Below are 20,044 nucleotides of genomic sequence, written 5' to 3' on the forward strand. Positions count from 1 at the left end.
ATAAAGTTTCAGAAATTTAGGAATATAATTTTATTCATAGTATTCTTTGGATTGTTTTATGACTGTTCTAATTTTTGTAGTTATTTTACTTTCAGATGAAATCAAAACGATTTTTTTTAAAGATTTTTCAAAAATGTTTTGCAAATAATGAACTTGTGAACAAAATAGTATTTTGCGATTGATTCTGATTTGATAAAGTGTTTATAACCTCTTATAAATGAAACTATACAATTATAAATAATCTATAAAATATTTACAAATTTTATGGATTATATTTCAGAAGTTTTAAAATCATGATAAATAGTTTCATAAATCTTAATAAATGGTTTTATAACCCAAGAAAATAATTTTTTATCTATTAATTTATAAACTTAAAACTGATTTAAGAATTTTATAAATTAGTTTTATGATTACTTGATATTTAATTTTAAATAAGTTACAAATCTGTTAACCTTCATAAATGTTTTCTAAATTCCTATTAATGATGAGAAATTCTTCATGATAAATGGTTTTATAAATATTTGTAACATTTTTAATAGATATTTCTATATTGATTTGTAAACTCTAGTTAATGATACTAATCATTATTGATAATTTAAAACCTTAAAATGATTACCAGAATTTTTATATAATTATAAATTATTATATATCTTTTATAGACCATTAGAAATGAATCAATATAATTGACTTTATTTTTTTCCAAAATATATATCAATCACCACAGATGATTTTAAACTAATGTAAATAATTTATAAGCTTTTTATATGATGCATAAATAGTTATTATAATATTTTTTATTAAAATTATATGTTTTATATATGTATATTATGACTTATATAGGAAAATAAAACTTTTTACGCGTGTCTATAATAGAAAAGCAAAGCTAGTATATTAGTTTTATTAACTTTTTTTAACGACATGCTTCATATAATTTATAAATAAATTATTAGTGAAAAAAATAAATGATGAGGTGTTATATAGAATTTCTATAATTGCTACCATTAGTTACTATAAATAATTATTCATAAGATTATAAATTTTTTTTGGCAACTAACATTAATTTGTTTTAGGATTGCCTTTTTTAGATTTGATTAAAATAAATAGAAACCAAAAATCATTGACCAATGAAATTATAAGGATTTTTTTCAAATTCTCTATGTGAGTGACACCTCAGCAGAAATCACTAAAGTGACTTCTCAATTAATATATAGGAGGATTTAAGTAAATAAAAACTAAAAATCATTGACCAACAAAATTATAAGAATTTTTTTCAAAATGCTTGTATGAGTGACACGTCAGCAGAAGTCACTAAAGTGACTTCTCAATTAATATATAGGAGGATCTTTTTTTTTTTTTTTTTTTTTTCAGCAAGAAATTTACAAACTCATGTTGACTCTGTAAACAGGAGGATCTTTTAAAATATAAAAATATTTTAATCATTTTTAAAAGTGATAACTTATCTATTATATCTCATTGTCATTGGAAAATGATGAATTTTTTAAAAAAATTATATATTTGACTGTTTTGCATTCATTTGAAATATTTTTGAATATATATATATATATATATATATATATATACATCGAGTGAATGAGTGAGTTTACTTATTATTATTAGGTTTGCATTAATTTGTTTTCTGGAATCTTTGATTTATTGTATTCACTATAAATATAAATATATTAAAAACCATTTTCTAATTGTTTTTGTAGTATCATATGTATTTAAATGTATATTATCAATTTATATAATGTAATCTATGATATATAATTGTTTCTATAAGTAAATTATAATAATTCATCTGTATTTAAGATATTTAATTGTATGTATGGAAACATATATTAGATTAGGTAATTCTAGGGTTAGTTTATTTTAAAAAAACTTTAATTAAATAATTAAAAAATTAAAAACCATCAACCAAACAAATTATAACAATTAATTGGAAAATTCTCTTATAACAACACGTTAGCATTATGAACAACACGTCAGCATAAATTACTCAACTGACTTCTCAATTAATATATACAGGGTTTTTATTGATTTTTTCTTAGCAAGAAGGGAATGATTTCTTAAAAAGTAGAAGTCTAGATATTTTTATTTTTGATCAAAGAGGCCTAGATAATTTACGTTATTTAAGGACCTTAAGAAAAATATATCATTTAATGCAGTTTAAATACAGTAGTCTTAGTCACCATCCAAGGCATGTTGTTGACAAGTGACAACAACAAATTTGTAAAATTAAGCATCTTAAATACTCATACGATATAATTGATTTTCTTGTAATGTATATACATACTTTGGAGAACTTTTCTACGGTTTTTAGTGGTACTTTGATAGATTTCTATTAAAAATATTCATAACAACAGACCCAAATTCACCAAAAATCACCAAAATCCCATCAAAAACTCAAAACCACTACCACCTTATTAAGCACACTGATCAATAGTTGATTGCTAAATGAAACCTTTTCTAAATACGAATTGAAACCTATATAATTAAAACATAAAGCACAACAAAAAGACATACAAACATAATAATTTCGTTACGCTAATATTTTTAAACGTTACCCTTAATAATACTACAACTCATCTTTCTTTTTTTTTGTGGCTGGGGGCAGAAAACAGAATAAAATATAATGACATTAAATACTAAGAAGGATTGTTGCTCAAAAAAAAAAATACTAAGAAGGATAAACTGAAAAACGTGGACGGTAAGGTTTGGTATTTTTGTGAGAGGAGTGATGAAGTTGGCGTCGTTTCTCCGCAAAGCCATCACTATTTCTCATTATCCAATATCTCTCTATTTCTTCTGGTTGTCTTCCTGGCACTCTTCCTGCTATTAAATCCCACCTAATAATAAAAATTATATTTACTTTTGTTAGCATTTAAATTTATTTCTAAATTCAGATTCCATTTTAGAGAAAACCAAGCATTTATTCACAAGTACCTAGCGATAAAGAAAAGCAAAATAGCCTATTTTACTTTTTTTATATGATTGTATGTGTACGTATATAATTTAATGATCGTGATAGCTTCCTAGCTTTAATTAAATGTTTTAAGAAAATTAGTGGACGCCATGTGCTTCATCTACAACATGGTACACTGTACAACTACAAACTTAAGTAAATACGTACATGCCTAGATTAACATTTGTTAAAATGGAAACACTAACCTACCAATGTATACAAATATCATTTTCCTTTGTGCCGAGATAATTGATAGAAGAAGAAGAAGTAGAAGAAAAGAAGGAACTGTTGTTACCTGTCACCTACAAGTCTATACATTCGACAGATGAGATCTTCTTCTTGTTCTGTCATGTTGATAAACTCCCATTCGATACTGCTCACTTCTGTAGATATATTCAACCATTTAAACTTTAAAACAAATGATAAATTAACAAAAAAATATTCGTTTTTGTTTTGTTTTTTGTTTTGTTAAATTTAGAAACGTTATACTGCTACGTTTATTAAGTTACTTGGCACGAGGTGTTCAACTGATATAAAAGTGAATATTTGCCTTCTTTTCTACAAATACTCTCCAAAATAAACCACAAGTCGGATCTCAGGAACTAAATTTATAATCGAAGCCAAAAATGCTTTCAAGATTTGCAAAAGCATTATTCTTGCTCCCCACCCATGAAAGATTACGCAAACAAGTAAAATTCGATGTAGAAAGAGTAGGGTATAAAAAGGGACCTTCAGAGTCATGGAGACTGACTTTCTGTTGCTTACGACGGCGACGACGGTCGGTGTTATCCATTGCTATTGAAGATAGTAAGAAGAAGAAGAAAACAGAGGGAAGGTAAATGGAATTCGAGGTTTAGTTGGAGAATGCAATAAAAGAAAAATGTGAGAGATGAGAATTATATAGAGAAAAAGAAGAGAGGAGAGAGAGATGAAGACAAGGAAATGCCCAACGAACAGCCTTTGCAAATAATAGTAAGAAATGTTGTGTGGTCTTGTTGACCTATTAGCCTTTATGTAGACTTGTCGTTGACACTTACTGACTTACATGTACACATGGTGGAGTCTTTTTGTTTTGTTTTGATCACACATGGTGAAGTCTTTTGTTGAGATTTGTAACGATTAACTAAGAATTAATGGATCATAACTCTTAGTCTCTAAAGAATGTGTAAAATATATTCTATATTGGAAGTTTAGATCAGAAGTTTAATAAACCTAACATGATATTAGTATTAGAATACATATATAATCTAATTCATAAGTCACTTAACGACAAGGACCTGGGATTGATGGTCTGTTAAGGGCTTCTTATGGATTATTATGTGGGGATTATCCACTTATTGATAACTTCTTTCAAAAATAATTTTCTATTTTCAAATAGAATTTTGAAGAAAAAAATTCGAAAAAAAAAATCAAAAATAAATTATAAAAAATTTTGAATTTGAGAAAGTATAATTCGAAAACATAATTTTTTTATTTATTTAAATAATTATTTATTATATATATATAGACAACAAGGGTACACAAGTATTTTACCACTTAATGAAGAAGATATTTTTGAAAAAATCTTTTTAATGGTAGTAAACATGAATAATGTTACCAAAAATTGGTAAACATGAAAATTCCTATTTTGAAACTGTTAATCTTATTGGTTTCCCAATAGATTTTGTAAGTATTTAAAAGCCATTTTTGTTCAAAATCACTAATATTGGCAAACTTATTAATTTTTTACATACATCCAAATTTGTGAACCTTCTTTAATTCTTTTCTTATATATATATATCTACGAATTTATTGTAATTTTCCTGTTGTTCTTTCCATCTTTTTGTCAGGTCTAATTTATTTTTCTAAGAAATAAAGTTCTTATGAAATTATTGGTTTTCTCATGATTTTTTTGTACGGGCATAAAACCAAAACTAGACATGATGACATTGTGGCTGCTTCTGAAACTCTCGCTGGTCTCTTTTCTTCAGCACGCGTTCTGATCCAGGCATCTCGAGAGAGTAATCAACTTCAAAATTATATTTGTAGCAAAGAAACGCGATTGATCCTTCATATTTTGATTCCTAAACCCGTATAAATTTTCCTCCACGAAAGCTTTCCCCTTCTGATTTGATGAACAATCTAGCTATAACAACGCTCAAAATAAGTTGTAAAAGACATTGCTAATCAAATTTTAGAAAATCCCAACACACAACATCCAAAGTTTACAATGCTACTAATTACCGAATTTAAAAGTTGTAAAATACATTGCTAATCAAATTTTAGAAATAAAATTCTGGCTTTCTCTACCAGAGATTGATAATCGTGTGTGATATGCGGATTTTTTTTTGAAAGAATGTAAAAAAAATTTAAATCATTTTTTTTTACAACATGTGTAGTAGCTCTATTCTAGAGTTTGTTTGAAATTAGTTGATACAGAAAAAAGAACAATTTAACTCCACTACCCTCTGCTTGCAAACCAGGTCGTTAGCGCATTGAGCCTTCAACTTCTTTCCATGCATAAATTAACCCAAATCGCATAACAAATATTTTTATAGTTTCAAACTTATAAAAATCTTTGAATAAAAATGTATAAATTAAATTTCACCTTCAAACAGAATAATAATAATCAATACTCCATCTGTTTCTTATTGTAAGTAGTTTAAGGAAATTTTTTTTGTTCCAAAATATAAATAGTTTCCAAATATCTAGATAACTTTTACATTTATTGGATATAGTGTAACCAATCAAATAATATCAATCTTTTTTTATAATTAGTTGAACTAATTAATTAAATATTATTTTTTTAAAGTATCAACTTTTTTAATATTAGTGTTTTTAGTCTAAACTACTTACATTGTGAAACAGATGGAGTATTTTATATATATGGATGATCCAGAAAAAAAAACCAAATGTATTTTAATTTTAGAATCTACTATGACTATGACAATACATATGACTCACAATGGCAACTCCTACGCTGGCGGAGTACTGAAACCAGCGATTTAAAGTGATTCAGGAGAAATTAATCTCTCTCATACATTATACAACAAAAATCTCTTGATTTAAAAAATAATAATTTCAGAAACTTCAGAATCTATGATAAGTTTGAACGGGGCCATCAAAATAACGTATTAAATTCGAGTGTGAGACATCACATAAGTACGCTTTTCAATAAATTTTGTAAGGAAGTTCACGATTACTATCATAGCATTTATGAGCATCCCCTGTGAATTATTATGAAGACAGTTTGCAAATTTGTTTGGAATTAAAAAGCTATATTTTTACCTGTTATAATGCATAAATATATTATTTATCGAACATTTTGGACATAATCCGTTTTGAAAGACTTTAAAGATAACCAAAACGTGGTGGTAAACTGGTAATAAAGAAGTTCCGGCCAGTGGCAAACCCAGAAATTATTTTTCCGGGATCAGATTTATATAGTTTTTAAAAATAAAGAAAAAGGGTGTCAAAAGGGAATGGAACCTTGGTTTTAGAGGTGTCAAACCATACACAACAACCATTTCTACTGCAGATTCTTTAACATTTTTTACACATTCTTATTTAATTGACAATTTTAGGGGTATCATCTCACTCATGTTGGCCTTTACTGGGTCTACCATTGGTTCTGGCAGAGCTACCGTCACTTAAATTCGATTCGCACTAGTCATTTAGCCGCGCTTTAGATGAAAATAATTTTTCCACGCGTATACAGATGTAGTATTTCGTGGGATTAGTGTTTGTAAAACTTTTGGGATCATACCACAATTATAAACAGAAGACTTTAAAGATTGTGGCATCTAATTATGTTGACTTACTTTTATATCGTATATGAATTCACATTTATAATGTTTCATACTGAAACAATACTTTGTTGTATTTTTGTGTGAAATTATCTCAAACTGATTATATATATTTGATAGATAAAACTGATTACATGATTACGCATATGTGAATGTATAGAATCTTATATGTCATTGTCTTTATAAATCTGCATGTGTTTCATTTCACAATTGGCATTCCTTTTCCAAATTATTCACTTATACTCACCACGGAATTTGAAGTCATGTCATAATGTTAGTATAAACCCCTGAGCTGCCGAGTTTAATCGTAGCATATGATATTGGTAATATATGTTAGATATTTTGTTTTTTTGAGAAATCTAAGTTTTGGTAACATATTTTAGATATTTTATTTTTAATAATTATTTTTTCTTTGTAAATCTCAAACAATTGTTTTAAGAACATATTTTATAAATTATACTGTAAAAACATTTTATTAAAACTTGACTGGCCCTGCCCGTACAAATCAACAAAGATTTGATTACCTTTTGTAATAGGAATCTTTTGTAATATTTGATTTTAACCGTTCACTGGATTGAACAAAAAAAAAACGTTCACCGGAAAACATAGATTTTACCATCTTTATACGATTGGTGTTGCCTCATTTTCTCTCATGTAAAGTTATTAATCATAGAATCAGTCTTTGTCTTTTTTTTTGCACAACTGATACTTATATTAAAATTTAGATGCGATTACAACCGGAGAGGTATTCGACGGTAAACTGAGAAGCTAACATAATTAAAACATAATGAAAGATAAAGATGGCTAAGGAGAGAAGAAACCCGTAGAAAATCTTCACTTGTAGTCTTAGAGCCCGCATTCGAAAGAACACACATAAGTCGAAATCGACGTTGAAGAACCCAACCAATGAGTTTTGATAACAATGTAAAATTGTCTCTGAAGATACCTGATTCTCTCGACGTTGCGGTGCGGTGAGGCTTTGCCTATTTGTCTTTTAACTTTACTATTGAAAAACCTCTACAGATTATTATTGTCTTTTCTGTTGTTGAACAATAAATTCGTCATTCCAATAAATTAATCATCATAAAAGAGTAACTACTAAACAATAGTTTTGGAACTAAGAAAGTTATAAGAAAAGAAAACGAACCGAATTGAAACATGGTTGCAGCCGATGGTAAGTCACTTCAACTAACATTCTTAGTTCTAAATGACCATCTCATAACGTATCGTACGAGTCCACATATACGTGTACGAGCCCTCATATATGTAAATATAGTATTTTGTCAAATCTGGCCACTAAAATATCATTCAAATACCATAAAATTTAAAGTTATTTAAAAAAATTGCTGAACTGTAAATGTCTGATTTGTTAACCACATTGTTTACAACAGGTAAGGGGGTCCACGCAATGAATGTTTCTGATGTTTTCGGTAGATACTGTGAATCACTTAACCGCCTATACATTTGACAAAATATAAGTGAGTAGATTCATTTAGCCTCATCCATTTATGTGAGTGAGTATAATTATATAGATTTGACCTAGACGCTCTCATTAAATGGGTCATAGAGTTATGAGCCTAAATAGGAGTTATTGGTTGTTGTATTTTAATGGATTTGAAAATCCGAACTAAATCTAGTGTTATTGGTTCTATGATTTTCAAATCTGTATTAAAATCAAGTGTTATTGGTTTAATGATTTATAAATTCTGTATCAAATCAAGTGTTATTCAATCGTACGGATTTACTAATATATTTGATTTTATAATGGATTTGAATGGATTTGTTTGGATTTTTTAGTTAAAAATACAAAGACTCAAATCCGAGGGAAAATCTCCGGATTTGCATATTTTACTTGGATTTATAAATACTATATGGATTTCTAAATCAATCAAAATATATAAACCAATAACACATTGGATGACATATATGTAGTTGAATTAATGATTTTTAACATTAAAACCCCTCAACTATGTTTGTTTTGAGTAAAAACCCTTAAACTAAGTGTTTAACGTAAAAGCCCCCAAACTAACTTTATTTAATGAAGTAAACCATAACAGGTCATAATTACCAATACTACCGGTAAATCTTTAGTTTAGGAGTTTATACATTAGTAAACATAGTTGAGGGGTTTTCTCCTTCAGCTATGTTATATGTCGATTCAATACTTTCGGTTTGACTTTCTGAATCGCGCGGTCCAGTTACTTAGTTCTCGCTTATGTTGTCAAAAAAAAAGTTACTAATTTTTAAATAATATTATAAAATTTTGATTTTTTTTTTTGTTTTTAAAATTTTTAAAGGTAAAACCCCTCAACTATGTTTACTTAATGTAAAAACCCCTAAATTAAAGATTTACCGGTAGTATTGGTAATTATGACTTAGTAGGGTTTAATTCATTAAATAACGTTAGTTTGAGGGCTTTTCATTAAATACTTAGTTTGGGGGTTTTTACCCAAAACAAACTTAGTTGAAGGGTTTTAACGTTAAAAATCCTTGAATTATCTAGGATTGGCATGGAGAGATATCTTATTTCCTAAGAGTCCGAATGTTACAAACCGCACATCACCGCAGTTAATATCAACAAAAATCTCTATATATACCAATATATCTATATGCTTTTGTTACGCCACAACTGTTCCGCAATTATTCTACATGCTGCTATTCATCTTTAAATTTTTTGAAAATTGATTTTATAGAGATTTTACAGGGACTGCAAAATAATTACATTTTAATCATGCACCATTTTCTTCACATTAGACAAATTTTCGTACCTATAAATATGAACCTAAAGTAATTCAAAACTTATTATATTATTTTATCTTAAATTAAAACATTCAGTATCATCTATCAAATTTTTTTTTTTGAAATTTAGAATAATATATTATATAAAAAGTATAAGATTCTTATAGAATAATATTCAAATCTAAAAAATTCATAAAATTCCTGGAGTATTTTTCCTTTATATGATAGGGATATTTGAAGAAACATAAACATTTTTAATATGTATTCACTCTTTAATTATCCAAACATAACTTTTCGTGTTTTGTTTAATATCCAAACATCTTACTGATTTATAATTTACTAAAAAAATGAAAAGTTGAAATATTATAAAATAGATATATACTAATGATAAAAAGAATCTATGTATTGATGCATCAACGTTTTTGAATAAGAAGTTAACATGTACGTACTATTTAAAAAAGAATATAGAACATAAAATAAATAAATAATTCAATTATTAGATTATACCACATTACTACAAGTGAAAATACCATCATAAGATCAACATTAAGAAGAATAAGTTTTAAAAACAAACAATTAGTGTATCATCACGTTGAAAATTATCACGTAGAAACTAGAAACCCACAACTACATAAAACGCAATCTGTGAATACAGCTTTAAAAAAAGAGTCCAAATGTCCCACAGTTTGTCAACTCCTAGCTTTTAACACCTCTCAAGAATGCGATGTGTCCTATTTTATTACGTAATTTCACACTACAGACATGATTATGATGTAGTAAGAGTAGTATATATAATCGTCTTGTGCAAATATCTGAGTATCCGGCTTTCTAAACTACTTCAGCTAATTCATTCGTTAAGTTTGACCAAGCTTTGCCATGAAACAATATATTCATATAAGATAATATGGTAATAACCTTAAACTTTAAAAACAAAAACAATATGTTTACAGAAAGCAAAGACGCAAGGTCATATTATAAAATGTACAGTGCCTCTAACTAAGAGCACCTCTAATGGTGGTTTTAGGAAGAGTTCTAAACATTTTAAGAAAAAAGAAAATAAGAGAAAAAATAGGAAAAACTTCTTGACTTAAAAGTTATAAAAAAACTGTTAGTCTACTCAAAATGTTAAAAAAAAAAGAGTCTATTCAAAGAACACGTCATTCTACTAAAGAGAATAATAATTTTAACTACTTTTATGAAAATAAAACTTAAATGAATAATTATAATATTAGTACTTTTTTCTTTTGAAAACTTCTATAGTCTCTAACTGATGAGGTGCTCTAAAAGGACTCTGTACTCTACAAAGGTACTTAAACATAGCAAAATAATGAGTTATAATAATCAACATGGTGAATTTAGAGGAAAAATACTAAGGAACTTTCTCCCTTAAACTGTTTATCTCTGGCCTGGATCTTCCTTTACCGCCGTAAGGAATGTAGGAGCACACAGATTCCTCGGACCTGCGAGACAGCGAATCGTTTACAGGATTCAGCACTAGGGTTTTGGAGACAGTTCCTCTTCTGAGACCGGCGTTTGGGGCTGTGGGTCACCTCTGTGGATGGCTTCTTTGACGACAATCGGAGGCGGACCTTGAGCTGGCTTGGACACCCCTGCCATGTGAAGTTACCGGAAGTCGTACTAGATAGCCAAGTTTTTTACCCAAAGGAGGAGACAGTGATTACCCGAAGTACACCGACATCTTTCCCTCAACCTTCTCCTTACTGCTTAGATCTGTAATTCTTGACTTGTTGTTTAGCTTGTAATCTAGGGCTTCCATTTTTCCTGCCGAGATCTTGTACTCTGTTTCGAATGTCATGTTTTAGGGTTGAATTAAATATATATTTTTATTTAAAAAAACAGACCTGCCTGAGTACTTAAGTGGTATATTGTCGCTTCACAAGCACTAGCTAGTCCTAAACACTGATATACTTTGTGTTCTATGGTTTTATTTTCAACGTTAGAAAGACATTTAATGAAGTGTTGAGATGTATTATACAACACTTCATTAAATCTGAAAGTCTGAAAGGGTGGATGAGTTTAAAAGTTAAACGAGGTTCAGCTGAAACCTGTCTTTCAGTTCGGATCTTGTGTCCGATTTTAGGCTGAGAGTCTCAGTATTGAAAACCGGGGAGACGATCTAAGCTCGATATTGCACCTTTTGGTGAAGATGCTAATGGGACAAGGACTTCAATGCCGATTATTAGGATCCCTTAGTTTTGTTTTAATTGTACTCGGGTGTAGGTATTATCTTTGGGTTAGTAAATGTTGTTGTACCATGAGGTCAATTTAGGTGTGGTTAAAGAGATTGATCATTCTGAGTCGTGGATTGATTTCATTCTCACTGTGGTTCAAAATGCATTGGGTCTAGGTTAGGTAACGTTAGTTCCAATCAAGTGAGCTAGGGTGGTACTAGACCGACTCAATGCATTGGTGGTTAAAGTCTCTTATGATCAAGTTTCTTGTATCATGACTTGGTAAATGAAAGTATGAAGTTAAACGAGGCAAACAAGGCGGATCAAGCCAAAGAAAATCTATGTCCCAACCTGATAGCTATATATTTTTATAAAACTTCTCTTTGAGAATTCGATAAGGTGAGAATAATTATAGAGAAAACGTTGTATTTTCAGACTTTGTTTTCCACTAAAACATTCAGATATTCAGTCCTCTTGGTACTCTTCCAGTCCAAGGGAAATACCATTCACTAGAAAAAAACCTCTCTTGTGGTGGTAAAGGGCGTAAAAAGGCAAGAGAGGAATGGGATTTCTCTCACTTTTGGCTATTCCTTATTCTCCATCGTGAATACTGCTTTGAGCGTCGGAGACTTAATGGGAGGACGGATTATGTGTTTACTTTTCAGGTTGTCTCATGTCCATAATGTTCAAACTAACTCTCCAGACTTCCTTAACATAAAAAATGTAACATAGACATTAGACACAGGCGTTTAGGGTTCTTTTACGTTCTGTTCAGGTTTGTATCATTTTTTTTTTGAATTTTCGGTACTGTACTCATAAATCTTCTAAGAATTTTTCTAATTTGCGGGTGGGATTAGCTAGGATTGGTTCTTTCCGGGTTCAGTTCAGATTGGGTTATTACCAATTTCTTAAACCGACCAACAATCTTGAAATAACTACTAAAAACTAACCAAGAAATTCAAAAGTATACAAATTATCCGAGAACCGATATATATCTTATGTATTTGATTAGTTTCCCAAACAAAAATATATATCTACAATTTATAATAAACTGACCTCACATAAATATATAAACCACAATAGTACTTTGGTACATTTCACCATAATATGTATATATAATTCTTTTTAGTTCTGCAATAGTATATATATATATATATATCACATATATAGGTATATACATATTTAATAAAAAAAATATCCAACAAAATATTGTATATTAGAAATAATAGTTTTTATTTACAAATCTTAGATTAAATATGTAATATTTTCTATATTATTATTATTTAGGAATCATTTTTCTATTTTAGCAATTCCATAACAACTTGGTTGTCTGCTGACAAAGAAAAATGATTAACAAAAAAAAAAAAACTTAAGACACTGCTTGGTCCACTTCAATTTAGTGTTCTATACAAAACAATCCAGTCCACTCCTATAAGGATCAGAGTTTGCTCTCCCTATATCATTTGTGGTATCTTTTTTTTTTCTATTGTTCTATATATGTTTAACACGTGTTTTTATTTTGCTAACAAAGTTTTTGAATTTATATACCTTTTTGGATAAATTCTAAATTTGCATTTAGCAAAATATAATGTTCATAAATATGTGTACGTCATGTAAGGAAAATTTAAAGGATATATATATATATATATATATATTAGTACATTAAAAGAAGGCTAGCAACTATTAGGTCCTATTTATCTTAGATTTTAAAAGATTTCAATAATATTTTTACCGTATTTAGAATCAAAATCGAGTAATTTATATTACCATTACTTTTGATTCACTACAAAAAAAATGATTTTTTTAGCATAAGAAAAAAGCTATGACATGTCATTGTTAGCGTTATTGAAACCGCTATGTCTGTCCGAGTTATAATAGGTCTCTCTTATATCATAGTAGTTTTATAAATGCTATTATCACTAAACTATATAATAGCATTTTTTATAGTTTGCTATTATTGAGTAACATCATAATTAAAAAAATTAATCCAGAAATTGGTTTATAATTAAAAATAAATAAAAATTTATTATAATTTAATTAATTAAAATAAAGAAATTTTGTATTTATAAATTAAAATGGAATTCCAATTAAAATTCAGTTTACAAAACTAAACCAGAATTAACAAAAAATTAAACCATCACATATACCCAAATCGGTTTACACTAAACCAAATCTTTAAAAAAAAAACTAAACCTAAAAAAAAAGACAGCCTCCACGAGCCTTCCTCTTCCAGCCGCAATGTGATTTGCCTCCAGCCGCCTGAGCCTTTCCTCCTCCAGCCGGCTCTACCTCCTCACTGTCATGAACTGTCGTAAACCACCGCATCCTTCCTCCTCCGGCTCTACCTTCTCACTATCTTCCTATGTATTCTCTCGATCTCCTTCTCCATCGATGACTTTTGGTGACAGAGCGAGCTTGAGACCGTTGATGACGGAGCGAGCTCGAGACAAGTGACGACGGAGCGAGTTCGAGATGGTGACGACGGAGCGAGCTCGAGATGATGACGACGGGCGAGACGGTGCGATCTTGAGACCGGTGACCATGACGACGGCGACATGTTCAGACTTATCAAAAGAGACACAAAGAAAGTGGTGGTGATGAGCGTGACGGCTCCTGGTAGAGAAAAGGAGAAGGATGTGGAGTAGTGACCTTTGAACGATGGAGGTTTGGTGGTGACAGATGAGACACCTTTCAAAAAATTGGAGATATCAGAGAGAGAGAGAGAGAGAGAGAGAGAGAGAAGGAGCAGGATGAAACACAGAGTAGATATATTTGTGAATCTGGTAGAGAGAGAGAGAGAGAGAGGCAAGAGGAATCTGGACCCTTCAAAATATTTAATCAATGGTCAATATTAGCTATCCTCACCCTTGTATGTGATTGGTCAGATTATTAAAGCTGTTTTTTTTAATACTATTGTTTTCTTTTCTATTTTGTGTGTTTAATGTATAAAATGTTTATAATACATTTTTGTACACAAAGATATATTTTGAGGAAACATTAAAATTTTATAATTCATCATATAAAATTTATAGATTTAAATTTATAATTTTAAAAATTAAACTTTGTGATTGATATTTGGATATAAATTACAGTTTAGGGTTTATGATATATGACATAGGGGATAAGTTTAAAATTTGAAATTAAAATTCAGAGTTAACATAAAATAAATGAAGTTGAGGGTTTAAGAAATATAATTTTTGTTTAATAATTGGTCTTTACATTTTATATATGTTTATATTTAGTAGAAATTTTAAAAATTTGAGCATCTTATATATTAGTTTTAGGATGTAGGAACTGGATTATATTGAAAATGTAAGATCTGAAGTTTATGAAATAGGATTTGGAGTATAAGTTTAGGGTTTTGAAGTTTATTAGAAGACTTGAATGTAGAGTTTGAAAAAATTAAAATTGTACATAGTTTATAGATATCTATCTATATATATATATATATTATAGGAATTAAGTTTTGTTTAAAATTTAAAATTTAAGGTTTCATGTTTTACGATATAGGGTTTGAATTATGTAAGTGAAGAAGAAAGTTTAAAGATTAGGTTCCAAGAAGAGGGTTGTGTTGGAGTTATGATTTTGAGATTTTGGAGTTAGAGTTTAAGATTTTGAGTGTTGGGATTATGGTTTGAAACTAAAGTTTGGAAAATATTAATATGAAATCTAAAATTTTAAAGTTTGTGTTTATGGAATGCATAGGATTTGAGTTTATAGTTTGGGTTTTGGGGTTTGAGGTTTGGGGTTTGAGACTAAATAGTTTTTCTTAGCATAACAAAAATGCTATTATATGTCATCGATAGCATTATTAAAACCGTTTAAAATATTTATTTGGCGCTTAAGTGTAAAGTTTAGCTAAATTTTGGCGGTATCAGTGATTTTCTTTTTCCGGTGACTAATTTTCAAAATAGCATTAATTAAGTGCTATTATTACAAACCAAAATCTAAAACTGATATTTTATAACAGTTCTAAAAATAATGTTATCGTAATGTGCTATCAATACCACTTTTTTTTGTAGTGATTATGAAGTTCAGGTTTCTGTTTAGGCAAACACAACCATATATATACATAACTTAATCTGTCCTTTTCTAAAATTTTCTATATATTATTATATCTCAGTGTCCTAAATCCTAATTATACTTCTGCAACTATGCTTGTCTGTAACCAAAAAAAATCTTTACTTGTCGACGTAGACGTGTGTGGATGAAAAAATGAAATTTCTGTTTCTGCAATAACTGTTTCTTAAAAGAATGTTAACATCAGTCAGGTTTCAGATCTCTGGCACCACGAAAATAAAAATACAAAACTAGAAGCGACTGAATTGATCAATTCGATGGTACATGCAACAAATGACCAAAATTTTAAATAGACTCGAGTTCTCATGGGAACCATGCCATACTACCATACACTTTCTATCTTAATGGTCCAATTCTATATCTGTTATTATGAAAAATAATAATAAAATAAAAATAAAAGTTTTTAAAATATGAAATTAGACACATTTCTTGTCGTTCATGTCATTTTCGGGCGAGCTCCCTTTGGATGGCCTACGGTTTACTCAGCCATGATCTCTTTCTTGCGGTTCGCTTTTCTATTTCTTCTTTTTTTTTCAGTTCCATACTTTAGTTTATTTTCTTAATTTAACATTATAATTGACATGTTTGTGTGATTATATACAGTGCGATAAGTTGTTGAGATTTCATGCGTAAGGTTCTGATGATGGTTAACTGATTTTTATGTATAGTCACGTACGTAATTAATATGCTGGGAACCCCATTGGGATGCTCCAACTTATACTCTACTTTAAGTACAAGAACAAGGAGGCACCGATTACAACAATGGTGATGATTAAATGGGATAATGAGAAGAACGAGTGCTCAGTTGAGTTTGTACTTGATGTTGATCATGGTGGTGATGCCAATGAGAAGAAGTTGAACAATGCATGTTAGTTAGTTTTCAACGTCATTAATGTAAATTTTCTTGGATGTGTGTTCCCCCCAGTAACTTCTTGTGAATCAAGAGATTTTTATGTAAACTTCAAGGTCTCGTGGGTTGTGCTTGATGTTACATCTCAAATTGTATCATGTGAATAAAACAAGAAGAGTTTTGTTATCGCTGACCCAGGGTGTCGACTAAGACATAAAATAAGAAAAGAAAATCGAAAGATCAATCAATACTGAATAGTCTATGATTGATACGATTTGGAATTGTTGAGTATTTTGTGTTTGTAACGTATATCCAAGGATTAATTACTTTAAACTAGGTGTTTAGTCCGCACGTGCTGACTTAGAATTTTACCGAGTATATATATGCAATTATTATAATTAATTATTTTTATTTTTTTCAACCTTTTTTAAAAAAAAATATTTTTATTTTCTTAAACGTCATGAAAATCTATAAAACTATAAGAACAATTATATATCAAATATGTAATAAAATAAATTAAAAATTAAAAATCTTCATGTTTTAAATCCTCATTACTTTTGTAAATTACTTATTTAAACCATAGGTATGAAACTACAAAAATACAACGGAGAAATAAATCAATGTAAGTAATATGAAAAAGTCAAAAATAAAGGTTGATGATAGTTTACAAAAACTTAAAAACTAGAAAATTCAGATAATAATAATATTTATTCTTACGTCGATAAACATATATATACAAACTTATCTCATTATTGTAATTTATTTCTTTATGAAAAATAGGTGATGACCATCATTAGTTAATATCAAACAATAATCTTTATCATACGTGTCCCTCTTTTTACTTTTGAAAGTTTTCATTATAATTAAATCAAAAAATTTGATCAACAACATAATAAATAAATATAATAATTTATTAAGGGTATCATCGATATTAACCGCTCTCATTTTTTTAACGTGAGAGCTCTGTTTCGAAAAACCACTTTAAAAATAATAGTATAGATAGATCACGATATAATCCATAGAAAATTGAAACAAAAATTGCATTATAGTTCTATAATATTATATTCTTTCTGTATCATTTTATGTGGTGTTTAAAGATTTTTATTTTGTTTCATAATAAATGTTCTCATTATTCTAAATAAAATTTAATATCATTTGAAATTTGTGACCAAATAAAAAATAATGTATTTTTATTGGTTAAATTAGTTTTATTTAATGTTATTTTTATGTAACCAAGATAAATTACATAATTTTTTTTGTTTTCTTAGTTTTTGTGCAAAAACCTTAAACACCAGTTAAAATTATACACAGGGAGTAAGATTCAATTTTATTTTAATACTGATTTATTATTGTATTACAAATTATAAAATTACTACCACACTGAGTCACATTATGAAAATGAAAATATACGCTTTTCAATCATAGTAACAATTTTTTTTTTAATTAATTCGTAATTGATAACATAGCATTCAGAGACTCAAACCCAAAATTTCTTACTCTAAAAACATTAATAAATTTTTAATTAAATAACTAAACTGAGATGTTTAAATCGTTGTAGAATACTTATTTAATCAGATCTCATCAGTAATACCAAATTAATTTTTATCATTAAATAGCACACAAGAGTATTGTTTTCTAAAATATCCTAAATACTAATCCACCTCGTAATACTAAATATTAAATTCTAATCACAAAATCCTAAATTAAAATATAAAATAATAAATTTAGGGGAAATTATTTGTTTACTATTTTCAAAAATAATTTCTTCATAAAGTGGCAAAACACTCTTATGCTCTTGTACTTTATATATATAATAAATAAATATTTAAATAAATAAAAATATAAAAAAATAGAAAATAATTTTTTTTTGAATTATACTATTTTGAAATTCAAACCCTAAACGCTAAAATTCAACTCTAAACCCTAAACCATCAATTTTAAACACGAACCCTAAACCCTAAACCATCAGTCCTAAACCCTATTTTCTTTTGAAATACGAACCCTAAACCCTGAAACATCAACTCCAAACTCTAAACCCTGAAACATCAAATCTAAACCCTAAACCCTAAACCCTAAACCTTCAACTCTAAACAATAAAACATCAACTCTAAACCCTAAATCCTAAACTTCAACTCTAAACCCTAAACCCTAAACCATCAACACTAAACCCTAAACTATCAACACTAAACCCTAAACCCTAAAAAGTAAACTCTAAACCCTAAAACATCAACCCTAAACCCTAATACATCAACTCTAAACTCTAAATCCTAAAACCCTAAATCCTAAACCCTAAATCCTAAACCCTAAACCCTAAAACCCTAAAACCCTAGAGTTGGTGTTTTAGGGTTTAGATTTGAAGGTTTAGGGGTTTAGGGTTTACATTTATTGTTTAGAGTTGATGTTTTAGGGCTTAGATTTGAAGGTTTAGGGTTTGAATTTCAGAAAAATATAGGGTTTAGGGTTTACGTTTAGGGTTTACGTTTAGGGTTTAGAGTTGATGTTTTAGGGTTTAGATTTGAAGGTTTAGGGTTTAGAGTTGATGTATCGCGGTTTAGGGTTTAGAGTTGATGTTTCATGGTTTAGGGTTTAAAGTTCATGATTTAGGGTTTAAAGTTGATGTTTTAAGTTTAGATTTAGGGTTTAGGGTTTAGAGTTATGTTTTTGGGTTTAGATTTGAAGGTTCATTGTTTAGGGTTTAGAGTTGATGTTTCGGGGTTTAGGGTTTAGAGTTGATGTTTCATGGTTTAGGGTTTAGAGTTGATGATTTAGAGTTTAGAGTTGATGTTTTAAGTTTAGATTAGTTAATCACATTTTTTTTTTTGTCAAAGTTAATCAAAAGGTTATAAATGTCTTTTACCCTACATTAAAGATGAGGATAAAAGTGGTTAGTGTAAACATGAAAAATGATACTTTGAAAATAGTATTTTTGGCAATTTCTCATAAATCTATTGTATAATTTAATATCTCTATATTTTTAAAATAGTATAATATATATATATATGTAATCGTTTTGTTATAGCTAGGGACAGAGCCGGTCCTAGTTATTATGTGGCTAGAAGCCAATTTAAAAAATGTGGATGAAGTCCCTCGAACCTGCAACCTCTAACACTTACAGCATTCAGCGAACCGCTGGGTTACTAAGAACTTTCTGTTCAAATGTGGCCGTTTAGAATGATAATATTTGGCGGCGGAAAGCACAAGTTTCATTGGCTTCCCTCCAAAACCGGCTCTGGCTAGGGATATAGTTGTCATTTTACTCTTTAATGAATATTATGTTGACAAATTCTTTCTTCCGTTTTATTTTTGGGATAAAAAGTTATTTTATTAATATTTGATAGTATTTATCTCCTTTACGTATATATTTCTGTGTTTTGAAATATTTTTGTCGCAATTCATTGTTTCTAAAAGGGGGTATTGAAACAAGAATTTTACTAGA

At 28.8% G+C, this 20,044-nt stretch overlaps 1 protein-coding gene and 1 long non-coding RNA gene across 2 annotated transcripts; both read right to left on the bottom strand.

Annotated features, from left to right (window-relative positions):
* Nucleotides 1–2,514: 2,514 nt before the first annotated feature.
* LOC106443352 (transcription factor TRY) lies at nt 2,515–4,036 on the bottom strand. The gene is made up of 3 exons (XM_013884915.3): nt 3,692–4,036; nt 3,258–3,345; nt 2,515–2,846 (listed from the first exon to the last, which is right to left on the bottom strand). The coding sequence occupies exons 1-3, from the start codon at nt 3,753–3,755 to the stop codon at nt 2,678–2,680; spliced, it is 321 nt and encodes a 106-aa protein (XP_013740369.1). The 5' UTR covers nt 3,756–4,036; the 3' UTR covers nt 2,515–2,677.
* A 9,683-nt stretch (nt 4,037–13,719) lies between these two features.
* LOC125584225 lies at nt 13,720–14,449 on the bottom strand. The gene is made up of 2 exons (XR_007321204.1): nt 14,024–14,449; nt 13,720–13,967 (listed from the first exon to the last, which is right to left on the bottom strand). It is a non-coding gene; the product is annotated as an uncharacterized LOC125584225 (long non-coding RNA).
* Nucleotides 14,450–20,044: the final 5,595 nt, after the last annotated feature.

Source organism: Brassica napus, chromosome C3 (assembly GCF_020379485.1).
Source record: "Brassica napus cultivar Da-Ae chromosome C3, Da-Ae, whole genome shotgun sequence".
NCBI lineage: Eukaryota > Viridiplantae > Streptophyta > Magnoliopsida > Brassicales > Brassicaceae > Brassica > Brassica napus.